Source organism: Lissotriton vulgaris, chromosome 3_1, assembly GCF_964263255.1.
Source record: "Lissotriton vulgaris chromosome 3_1, aLisVul1.2, whole genome shotgun sequence".
Classification (NCBI taxonomy): Eukaryota; Metazoa; Chordata; class Amphibia; order Caudata; family Salamandridae; genus Lissotriton; species Lissotriton vulgaris.
In genome coordinates this window covers 1,250,728,197-1,250,741,073 of record NC_141689.1, presented here as the reverse complement: position 1 = coordinate 1,250,741,073, position 12,877 = coordinate 1,250,728,197, and the positions used below count along the sequence as shown (strand labels likewise).

General features: G+C 42.8%; 1 protein-coding gene across 5 annotated transcripts in view; it reads left to right on the top strand.

Moving 5' to 3' along the window:
- SLC4A4 (solute carrier family 4 member 4) overlaps nucleotides 1-12,877 on the top strand; it is a 710,971-nt gene that overhangs the window by 596,901 nt on the left and 101,193 nt on the right. For all 5 annotated transcript variants that reach the window (XM_086961758.1, XM_086961762.1, XM_086961760.1 and 2 more), the window contains 2 exons: nucleotides 2,482-2,615; nucleotides 7,080-7,351. In XM_086961758.1, the coding sequence (XP_086817884.1) occupies nucleotides 2,482-2,615; nucleotides 7,080-7,351 (406 nt within the window). The remainder of the gene's footprint in view (nucleotides 1-2,481; nucleotides 2,616-7,079; nucleotides 7,352-12,877) is intronic.

The window sequence follows — 12,877 nt, the reverse complement described above, 5'->3', positions numbered from 1 at the left end:
GTTTAAAATCAGTCAGGTAGTATGTTACAAAATTGAAAGGGTTTTTTGAATAGCTGAAACATTAGATTTACATTTTAAATTGGTTCAAATGTTTTATTAAAATTCATTAAAATCGATTCAAACAAAGATATTAGAGGTGTATGCTAAAAGTAGTTAATGCACAACTTTTCGTCAAACTTGAAATTATTTGTGGAATAGTTTAAACATGCTTATGGAAAAATGTAAATGCAGTTAGGATTTTTTGTTAAAATACTGTAAAAACGTTTTTTCTGTTACATGTTTTAGACATTTTAAATACACTGGAATTGTTATTCCTAATGCATTGAGAATGATTGAGCAAGTAAGACCAACATTTAAAAAATTCCTGCAAAACGTTTTGATTATTTTAGCAAAGAATACCCTCCTGTAACATGGCTATTTTGAATTTGCTTAATTGCTGTCTGCTTTGAATTACAAATACCAACATTCAGAAATAATAAATGTTATTTTTTTAATTTTTGAAATGTTCTATAATATTTAATGTGGTAATTACAACATTTAAATGATCCCGAGAAAGTTGTTGTGACCTTTTACTTTGAAAGTCAATTTTTAACATATATCTGTCAAACTGCCAATTGCTGTTTTTTAAAGCAATGCTTACATTTTATTTAGCTATTGATTTTTGTTTTTAACAGCACGTAATCCAGTTAATTTGTAAAAAAAAAAAAAAAAGGTGCCTGGGCTCTAGTCAGGAGGCAGCTTGCACCAGCCGATTTCTCCAGTTGGCACCACCTAAATGGGAACCAACTACGAACCATGAAAGTGGGGGGAGGGAGCGTAGTGGCAAGAGCTGCCGACCTCGGTGTTGGGACACCAGGTTCGAGTCTTGGCATCAACTCAACATCCTGTGATTCTGGGCAGATCACCTAATCTCCCCATAAATTAATGTGTCCTTAACTGGTGCTCAAGAAAAGTGCTGGTGTTGATGATTAAGTACCGGTGCTGAGCACTGGAAACTACTGGCTCAAATTTAGCACTCACCTAATAATTAAAAAAGTATTTGCCCTATGTTAAATCGATTTTCATATCTTCTATCTGTCTATACAGCATAATGATCTGCTTCTCCATACCTTCTTTACTCCTTTTGCTATTCAGCATTGACCACCTTCCCTCTGACCCTTCTTCTGTGTTGCCTTTTCTTACGTTTATAGTCACCTGAAGTGGTGTTAAGTTTCAGATGGTATATCATTTAAAAACTAGGCAGCAGTACTAAACTTTTGTACTTGAATTTGAGCCTAAAATTTATGAAAGTTTGTGAATCATTTAGGGAAAAGTTTGTCCAGAACCACACTTTAACACCTGATGCAGATCAGTAGTTTACACTAAGGACATGGTCAATTGTACCCTATGTGGTAAAGAATGGCAGTTTGCATATTAACAAGCATATGACCTGATGGGTTCTAGGCTTTGATCAAAATGTAGCAAAATTACTAGATTACAGCTGTAAAAGTAGTGTTTTAGGGTGAAGAACTGTGAACATTTGTATTCTGCTCGTGCACTTCCTGGACTCCACAGATAACCCAATCAATAAAGATGAAAATTCCAGAATTGGCAGATACTACAACGGGACAGTGAAAAAGTTCTCTAGAACATGTCCTAAGTCACAGCGGTATCCAAGGACACAACATGAACATGCTACATTTTACAAAATACTTTTTCCGAAATGTCAAGTCAGTAGCACCGATCAGACTTGTGCAACTAGATAGTAAATTAACCCATATTGCGTTTTTCAGCCAGCCAGATAATGTAGAAGAAATTATATAAATAACCCATGGCCTGAATCTGACTTTGGCGCAGTTGTGCCGGCTCTCCGTCGGCACGGCTGCGCCAAAGCCACGCAAGGACTGCCTGCCTCATTACAAGCTTAACTCATGTAAGGCAGACGGTCTTTTGCCTTTCCCACAGCGGTGCTTAATAAACAAGCACTGCAATGGGAACGGCAAAAATGTTCCAGCACGGCATGGACGGTGATGCCCATGCCGTGCTGGAACTGGGGGTGCAAGCATACAGGGGGGCACATGTTGTGCCCCTCTGAATGCATCCTCATGGTAGGGGGGCATGAGGGCATTGTTGGGCCTCCTTTGTTCCTACACCGCCAGCCTTTTCATGGCGGTACTCCTGCTTCAAAATGGCTGGCAGTGCGGGACTGCGCCAGTCCTGCTCAGCATATTGCATTGTGGTGCAGCTCCACCACCGCAGGGAACAGCGGTTCCTTGGCGCAGCCAGTGGGCCTCCGCCGCTACGACCACACTCGTAATCAGGCCTTTAATCTATAGCTACTGGTGGATCAGGTCCCAAAAACAGAAAGAAGAGGGGAAAGGAAACACAGCGGAGGGTGCAACCTTTGTCGCGTGTTCAATTTGATTGAGCAGTATTTGTAGACTTGTTTTTAATGTGCATACAGGAACAGATTCTCCTACTCTATGTTTGTATCTATTCCAGGGCGTGTTGGAGAGCTTTTTAGGAACAGCAGTCACTGGTGCAGTCTTCTGCCTTTTCGCTGGGCAGCCGCTTACGATACTGAGCAGTACAGGTCCAGTTTTAGTCTTCGAGCGACTCCTATTCAATTTTAGCAAGTAAGTGAAAGGTGGTCAGTTTTAATTTACTCATTTATTTCGTTGTGTACTTATGCATTTGTTTATTCATGTGCTTATGTTTTATGTACATGTGTATTAAGGTGCGCTGCATTTCTAACCATTCGTTTTTTATTAATGATTTGTTGATTTTTCCCACTTTAAAACATAGGGTCAGCCATGTATTATTTCACTGTCTGGTTAGTCCCTGTTCTTTAGAAGATTTGTTCTGTGTGTGATCCACAATTAGGTTAGACGGACGGGGGCAATATCTTATGGTAAAAGGACAAGAAGGGTTTTCCTGCTGGAGTATTCAACCTTGAGGCACAGTCCCTAAATAGGCATTGGGACTTCATCTGGTCAGTACAGGCTGATAACACTTCCCTAACAAGTCTACATTTGAGCTCTCCTCAAAAATAGTCAGGCTTGACAGTTCTCTCATTTTGAGGTTCAGTGAGTTCTAGCGGCCACTACATTGCACCTTGATAGATTTTCTCACATGCATATTGTTCTGATGAGGTGTTTTATTAAGCACCAACATGTCCCTTGTCACCACTGCCGAGATTCGCCTTGTCACCTCTGCCTAGAATTAAGTGTACTATATTATGATCAACTGGTTTGGAGTGTCCTGTCAGATAGTTTTAGAAAGAATGGTTTTCAATTAGATCTCGGTAGGTTTTAGTCATGAGCCATCCTGTGGCAGTATGTTATGGTCCCATCTCTGTTCACAGTGAGTGTTCCTGTAACTGCCAGTCTGCATAGCTTGATACTGGCTATTTCTACTGCATTTTGTAGGATATGGGCCCTGGGCAGGGCAGAGTCCTGGGGTCAGGATGCAGGGACGGTCACAGATGTTCCAAAGAAAGTGGCTCATACCTGATGGTTTAATATCCAGGTTTCTTCCATCTGAATTTGGCTTGAGATGGTCGTGGTAGTACCTGATTTGGGGTTTTGATCAGGTTTAAATGAGGGGCTAGTTTCCTTTCTCCTTTGTATGGTGCCTAAGATTAAATTCCACTCAGTTCCATTGGAAGGGAATGAAGGTCCCTCATTGCGGAAGCAATATATTTATTTAGATATTTATTTATGGTAGTTTATATTGCATCATGAGTGACTGTTTTGCTATTCCTAGCACAGGATGCAGCACCGGATGCAAATTGCACAGAGATTGGTCAAAAGGAAAGGCAATGTAGGGAGAGAAAGTGTTCAATTAGGGATAGTGGGTACTAAAAGCCGATATTCTAAGATTCTTTCCCATGGTAAGCCAGCAGGTCCATTAGAACTGCTTTTAAGGTTAATTTTTGGGCAGATATAGCCTATATAGGAATAATCTAGTGCTCCTGTGATTTTCTATTATAGCTCATTTACAATTGAGGGCAGGACTTTCCAACCCATTGCCCAAACTAATTGCCATTTCAATAGGGCTGCAAACTTTGAGTGATTTGGAGAACCCCATAGAAAGGTTTTAGGGGCAGATAAGCAGCGGGGTGTGCTTTGCCATATTTCCAGTGCTCAGAATTTGGACCCATTGGACCATGGGAAGTTTTGCTTTATTCAGTAGAAGATAGGCATCCGTCACTCTATGATTTCGATTCAGTGTTCACACATTCCATCCAAAAAGATGTGGATTTATATGTCATTGAAATACATATACACCTAATACTGAAATGGGAGATCCCTTGGGAGATAACTTGATCTGGTACTTGCTTGTGTGCATTCTAGATCTAGTGGGTCAGTGTTTAATGCATCTGCTGCAGGAATCTGGGCTGGACCTCATGGTCTCAAGTTTGGTTTTTCTGTGAGTCCACTCAGCCTTTCTTCTTCTCAGTGGTAGATAAAATGAGTACCCTTAAGCAGAGTAGCAAGTCACATCTGTTATTCTGTGCTAAGATGTTCCTCAGCTTGAACATTCCCTTTACAAACACACAAAATGTGATGCTGAAGAGAAGAGCTCCCCCTGCGGTCCCAGCTGCCTCTCCGCCTCCTGCATTTCTGCAGGCAGGGAAAAGGGGAAAAAACTCCGCTTCCAGCAAGCGTGAGTGGTTTCACAGCTCCCGCTTGCTGGAAGCAGAGGTTTTGCTTTTGCTTGGTGGGAGCTGTCAGCTCCTGCCAAGCAAAAGCAAACAGCTATTTCCCATGAGTGGGCACCTCAGGATATAGCAGGAGCCAGCTCTGGGGGTTGGAGGTCCACAGCGACACATATTGCTCCGAAATAGGGGTTTTCTGTTTTCACGCCTTCAGGATGTGGTGGTCTCTGGAGCCGCATATGGCCCAGGCTGGGGCCACATATGGCCCAGGCAGGGGCTGCGCGGCCCAAATCCTAGTTGTTAAAGTTATTTGGGGGTCTGCATGGTCACCCTTAATTTCGTTTAATAAGCCCCAGAGAGGTAGTGGTCCCCGAGAATCTTGAAGCCCAATGTAGGGGGAGGGTGTCCCTGTTGCCCCTCTCCTTATTTTCAATAAAGCCCAAGGGAGGTGGTAGTCCCTGTGGCTAAAAAGACCACTTGGAGTGGGGCCCTGCACGCCCGCTTCTTTATAAAACAATATCTGTGCATGCCCCCAGGACCTGGCCCACCCAGGGGCTTTTTAGAAAACAAGTGCGAGAGCCCACAATAGTTTTTTTTTTATTATTTCTGCTGTGGATTCATGACAGTCCTGGTAAATATTTTTTTTAAAAAGCTTTTGCCCTGGTGGGGTTCCAGTGGGACCCCAGGACGGGAAGTACGGGTCAGGGTATTCCTACCCTGTCCCCTTTCCTATTTTTGGGCACTAAGCTGAAGCCAAATCCCAAGATGGCTGCAAACACTTCCTGGTAGCCAATCAGTACGGGGACTGTGAGAGCCACTGAGGATACGCCCCTCTAGTTATCCAAATTTAGATGTCCTTTAATATCTACTGAAAAGATTTACACCAAATACCCAAAAGCATGGTCTCTGAAACAAAATCTACCTTTCTGCCAAATTTGTTGTAATTCCATCCAGCAGTTCGGGCTGTAGTTGTGTTCAAAACTCTTATCGCAATTAACATGGGAGACTGACCTCCCCCCTTTTTCTCGGCCCCCGCTTGAAAGATCACCCCAAAACTTTCCATGCTCAACAAAAAACAACTTGTCACTTTTTTTGGAAACAGTTTTGACGATTCGTTATACGGTGCCAAAGATATAGGAAAGTCAAAAAACTCTTTTCTTTTGGAAACATGGTCCTTGCTATAACTACCTACGGGTGACCCCAGTAGCATATATATATATATATGCACATCACAAACTGAAGGCTTCTCTATTGGCACATCAACAAAATACATTCTGCATATTGAAAAGCAGATTAACTCAGCACTTTTTCATCACAGTCCCTTTTGAGAGTATTTGATTCTGAAGCAGAAACACTTCAATATAATATTTTATAGGTACAACTTGAATTTCTTGGCAAGTAATTTGAACAATTACTGATAGATCTAGCCTTTTTAGATCTGCCTGAAGGCATAGTTTTATTTTCTGAAGACCTTAAGTCATCAGCTGATCAAAAAAGTGCATTTAAAAGGTCATAGAGAGTCAGTGGCCATTGGGGCAGTCTCTTGCTACCTGTAGCTTTCTTGTGTTTTCTTGGTTTGCCATTGCCTGGTTGAGCTGTGTATCAATCCATAACATTTTATAGATATTTACATTGTCATATTTGTGTTTTCTTGAGGTTTTGATGTTGGGGCCTCAAGTAGTCTTTTTGTTAGATTGCAGATGTGACATGATGTTCAGCTTGGAACCCAAAAGGCAGTGTGTGTTTTGACGTATTTGCTGACATGGCAATGTTTTATTTGCCGACGTATGGCTTTTTTGTTTAGGAAGTGCATGCTGGGTCATTCCTTACCATGGCATAAAGACATAGTACTATTAACTAATCGCCCTTACTAGTTCAAAAAAATGTTTTGTTTGCAAAGTAAAGACATGCGCACAGAGGCTTTGGTAAGGTTGTCATGAAAATGCTCTCTTTTTGTCTAAATAACTACTATGCAATACTTTGCTGTGCATGCCTTTAAATTCACCACATACAACACAACATTCATCTTGTGACTCCTTTTCATAACACCTAATTTAGCTGTGTTCTGCAAATGGGCCTATCGCCCATCTTGCATATTGTTATAGATCAAGATGCTGCTTTATTTTGGGATTTTCTTTTTAGGGCAGCTGGGGACAATACACACAAAGTTGCCTTACTTCCCCTAATACAAAGCTAGACATAGTGCCTTTCCCAGTACTTGCTTGGACTGCCACTTGCCCAGTACTTCATTTGATGGCTTGGATTAGCAACATGATGGAACACTTATGGCACAGTCCTGGTATGCCCTCATACCAAGTATGCCCATATATTGATATTGATGGGTGGTGTTTGTAAAGTTCAATATCTGACAATGACTCGGCTTTTTGGCGCTACCATTCAACCCAACCATCTTTTTCTCGTCTCTGCCCTTGCTTTACAGGGACAACCACTTTGATTATTTAGAGTTCCGCCTCTGGATCGGTCTGTGGTCTGCCTTCCAGTGTCTCGTCCTGGTCGCCACAGACGCCAGCTTCTTGGTGAAGTACTTCACCCGCTTCACCGAAGAAGGCTTCTCCTCCCTGATCAGCTTCATCTTCATTTATGACGCTTTCAAGAAGATGATCAAGTTGGCAGATTACTACCCAATCAACTCCCATTTCAAAGTGAACTACGTCACCCAGTTCAGCTGTGCCTGTTTCCCCCCTGAACCAGGTAAGAGTGGCCCTGATTGTGCCTCCTATTCCATGTCTGTGAGCCTGTTTGGTGGCCGCCACTTCTGTTCTGTCACAAATTAGTCACCTGCCTTTGTTACCAATACTGCTTTATGTTTCACGGCTGCTAGTCCGCGCTCACTTTTCATTGGGTACCACTGAGTCAGGCACAGGGAGGTGTGTCACGTCATGAGAAAGTTGTTATTGTGTGCTGTGATCATTTGACCTTTTTTTTGCATTTTCAGACGTGGGTAATATGTCTGCTTGAACATTATTTTAAAGTTTCAATGTGAGTTTATTGACAAAAGGAACATAATAGTATATAAGATACAACAATAATTAAGAGGAAAAAATACATACAGTATAACAATTGGAAGTAATGAGTATATAAAAGATATGAAGAAAAAAAAACATATCCGTTTTGGCATTATAGAGGAATAAAAGACAAAAAAGCCATAACAACAATAATGTTCTTGCTGCAAAGGAGTCTGGAAAAGAGAAGGCTTAGCACTTGCATCAATGAAGACCGTGACAGGTATCCATAGGTCTAGACGTTTCAATGCTAGGTGTGGGGGGGTAAACATATGTTGTGTCCAGTCTATGATTGTAGCATACAGCGTACCACCATGCCTGATACGATAATTTGGGGAAGTCCTTCCAGTTTTTAGTTATCCGTTGGAAGGCTACTGCTAATATGAAATCAATTATCCTTGTGTTAGTTTCATAACCACCCCAAACAGGAGCTAAACTGCCTAGAAAAAATATGTAAAAGAACATTATTTTTAGAGTTGAGTTACATCCCCTGCCAGAGTATTGATCATTTTGCTGGGAAAAGCTACAGTTTTTGGTTCCACAATGTATGTTGTGCGGGCTGTTCTGAAGTTTTCTTTGATTCTGTCTGCTGGTTTGCAGCAACTAAAACCAGCCAATGCTCACGTTTTACACTCAAAGACAGAGCATGAACAATGCTTTTACACTTCTTTGAAATGTAGCACCACCCAGGCTGTTTATGGAATCCATTTCCTGGACTCACCCATGCAGATGGGAGAACTCTTCGCAAATTCCGTGAAAGTCTTTTAGATTCCCGCCTTTCGGGCTGTGATTTTTGTGAACAGGGCACATTGTATTTGTGACGTTATTGTTTCAAAAAGTAAAAAAAGAGCTATGGAAATATGTATTTCCTCAACCAGAATTAAAATTTCCCCAGGTAGGGCAGCTGACGTCACATTAAGGAAGAACATACCAAAGACCTCAGTCATTGAATGAAGAATGTGATTTTTATTCTGGTCGGCCTTTTCACCCAGGATCCTGAGGCACTGACAAGGAAACACTCTCATTAAGGCACAGAGGGGATTCCACGGATCGCTCAGTGTTTCCCTTCCGGTTGGTCAGGGTCAAATGTGGAAAGAGATGTTTTTGAGGACAAACCAGTCTGTGACTAACAGGTTGATTGCAAGGAGTGTGACTGTGAGCGAGAACCTCCTCCTTTTGTGATTTTGGTGAGAAGTATGCCACTGCTTCTAAGCATGAGGCCAGGCTGCAAGACTGGTTCTGATCCTCCATGTTCAGTTGTCTACAACGTGAGTGAACAACGTTTCCTATGAATCAGAAGAAAGACACATTCATTTATTTTAAAAGAAGCACTGACAACAGTTTCAAAAACATGTTGTGCTGTCAAAGTTGGCTACAACCATGCATAGTACAAGGAACTATGGGCCAGATGTAGGTAAGTATATTTTACTGATTCATAAATACCGAATTTTATCGATTCGGTATTTATGAATTGGTAAAATAGAAGGGGGGAGATGTAGGAAAATCGGTAATTGAATAAAGGAATCGGTATTTACCGAATCGGTAAATACCGATTTGGTAATGCCCATTGATTCCTATGGGCATTAAAGCCCATAGGAATCAATGGGCATTACCGAATCGGTATTTACAGATTCGGTAAATACCGAATTTTGCAAGGGTGCAGGGGGTGTCACTTTGACACCCTCTAGCACCCCGATTTAAGGCATGTGTGACATGTGGCACACAGACATGCCCTAAGGGCATGTCCGTCTGTCACATGCCATAGGTGGGCATGCACACATGTGAATGCACACCTGGAATCAGTATTTTACCACCCAATTGGATTGGGTGGTAAAATACCGATTCGGTAAGGCCTGTGGGACTCCAAAGAGTCCCACCTACATTTCAAAATTACCGAATCGGTAAAAATACCGATTCGGTATTTTACCGATTCGGTAAATTTACCGAATCGGTAAATGAGGCCACCTACATCTGGAATAGCCATTTACCGGTCGGTAAATGTCTACCTACATCTGGCCCTATATGTATTGCACATAGACATTACAGAAGCAGATCTCAGAAGTGCGAGTGCCTTGTTACACGCGCTAACAGTGAAATTGGCAAAGATCTGTTGTAAATACATCTTCCTGGCAGTAAAGATGGATGTGCATTTGTATTTCTGAAAACATTAGTTCATTATTACACGGTAGACTCTTTGCCAATACTTCCCACGTGCTTCCTTCTAAGTCGACTCTAAGACCATCACTGGATTGCAGGTTGGACAGCTGTAAGAAGGTCGAGGCAGAACAGCACATTGTGTCAAGGGTTAGATGTGACAACACTTTTTGCAAATATTGTACATTTTATAGTTGGTAGATGGTAAACCTTCACTGTGAGTGCTGATTACAGCTGTGCTGTCTGCTATTCCAGGTTCCCAGATGGATATTATTAATGTCATTAAATGCCATTCGAATAAGCCCCCCTTGCTTTCAGAGATGCTCTCTATATCATGTCCCCCTTGCTGTCAGAGATACTTTCCAAATGAGGTCTCCCTAGCTGTCAGTGGTGCTTTCCAAATCAGGTTCCCCTCGCTGTCAGAGATGCTTTCCGAAGCAGGCCCCCCTCGCTGTCAGAGAGGCTTTCCAAATCAGGTCCCCCTTGCTGTCAGAGATACTTTCCGAATCAGGTCCCCCTCGCTGTCAGAGATGCTTTCCAAATCAGGTCCCCCTTGCTGTCAGAGATACTTTCCGAATCAGGCCCCCCTCGCTGTCAGAGAGGCTTTCCAAATCAGGTTCCCCTTGCTGTCAGAGATACTTTCCGAATCAGGTCCCCCTCGCTGTCAGAGATACTTTCCGAAACAGATCCCCCTCACTGTCAGAGATGTTTTCCAAATCAGGTCCCCCTCGCTGTCAGAGAGGCTTTCCAAATCAGGTTCCCCTTGCTGTCAGAGATACTTTCCGAATCAGGCCCCCCTTGCTGTCAGAGAGGCTTTCCAAATCAGGTTCCCCTTGCTGTCAGAGATACTTTCCAAATCAGGTCCCCCTCGCTGTCAGAGACACTTTCCAAATCAGGTCCCCCTCGCTGTCAGAGATACTTTCCAAATCAGGTCCTCCTTGCTGTCAGAGAGACTTTCCAAATCAGGTCCCCCTTGCTGTCAGAGATACTTTCCGATCCAGGTTGCCTTCGCTGTCAGAGATGCTTTCTGAATCAGGAATCCCTCTCTGTCAGAGATACTTTCTGATTCAGGTTGCCTTCGCTGTCAGGGATGCTTTCCGAATCAGGTACCCCTTGCTGTCAGAGGTGCGTTCCAGGTCAGGCCTCGTGCTGTCAGAAATCCTTTCTGAATCAGGTTCCCCCCCTGTCAGAGATACTTTCCGATTCAGGTCCCCCTAGCTGTTAGAAATGCTTTATGAATCAGGCCCCCTTGCAGTCAGAAATGCTTTCCGATTCAGGTCCCCCTGCTGTCAGAAATGCTTTATGAATCAGGCCCCCCTGCTGTCAGAGATACTTTCCGATTCAGGTCCCTCTCGCTGTCAGAGATACTTTCCGATTCAGGTCCCCCTTGCTGGCAGAAATGCTTTCCGAATCCGGTTCCTCTCGCTCTCTGAGATTCTTTCCTGCTTCTCTTTGCAACAGTCAAAGTAGAAAAATGGTAGAGAACAGCTTCAGATGTCAGATTTGAGACATGCAGCTCAGAGGCAACCCACGCAGGTCCTGGAGGGCCAGATCCGTGCCAGGTTTTAATTTTAACAAGAAAATGAGTTCTTTTAAGTTCACTGTATCCTGGAGATCTACCACAGACCCATGCCCACAGGACATATGTTTGAGCCCCCTGACCTCGTTAGATGTTATTTGATGGTCTCTTGATGAGAACTGCAGCCTCTGTTGCGATCCCACGAAGAGCCAATGCCCAGAGGTCCAGCTTGCGGCTCTGACTCCTTCACGTTGGCGATACTTGGAGCCACAGTGCGCCGAAAATGGGAAGCTCCCAAGAGAGGATCCTGAACTTTATTAGGAGTTAATGGGATCCTGTAATTTATCTTAGGATAACGCGACTTGCCTTTCCCTTTGGAATTAACTCTCTACCAGGGACTTTTTACGCTGATCTAGATGTGTCCTGGACAAGAGGGAGGGGTATACATTGTCTTTTGTCCCACGGTGGCGCACCATTAGCTGTTATAAGTAATGAATTATTAATAGAGGAAGGTTCTGTGAAATCCATGAACATTACTACACTTTATTTAAAGGAGGTTACTGTTAAATATCCTCTATTAACTGGTGGTACAGATGCAGCTCTATGTGCACATGTTTTAATCTTGCAGCTTTGTGATTAACCCAGACCTCAGTGAGGAACGAGACACACTTACTCATTGGAAATGTTTAGTGAGTCAGGCCTTCAGCACCTAAACTTGTACACTAGGCATTATGTCATTATGTCAAAGTTACAGTAGAGCGAGTGAACCTTGGAATCCATTGTCTGAGCACCGGTTTACTTCCCAGCTGAATACATGAATTCACACGAGGTCTCTAACTAGTGGTGGATTTTATGAGCTTCTACAAGGAAGAACATACATTTGAAACTTACGACTACCTCTTATACAGCCTGATTCATGAAGGAGAATTGCGCTCGCAAAGGGCCAGATTCTCAGAATCTGGCCCTTTGCGAGCGCAATTTTTGCATTTGGGATTCATCATCCCAAATGCAAAAATCGGTAATAGCGAATTCGCAAATTTGCGAGGAATTACATTTAAGGAATCTCTATTTGAGATTCCTTAAATGCAATTCATCATCCATTTTCAAATTGCGAATTCGCTATTTCGGGCCGCTATTTACAGCGGGGTCAAACCTTGTGGTAAATAGCGAAAACTTAGAAAAATGCTTTTAACAGCATTTTTCTAAGTTGCATGTTGCATACACACATGTCCTTTGGACATGTGTGTGTGCAACACCTGTTTAAATTTGCATTTGAGGGGTGCTACAGGGTGTCCTTTGGACACCCCTGGCACCCTTTAAATCGCTATCTTATTTGCGATTAGCTAATTGCTAATCGCAAATAAGGAATACTCCCCATTCATTCCTATGGGCCTTTTGGCCCATAGGAATGAATGGGGAGTTATTCCTTATTTGCGATTAGCAATTTGCTAATCGCAAATAAGGAATATGTAGGAATTGCATTTTTTTTTGCGATTCCTACATGAATCCCGTTTTGCGAGCCTGTAATAGCGATTCCTTATG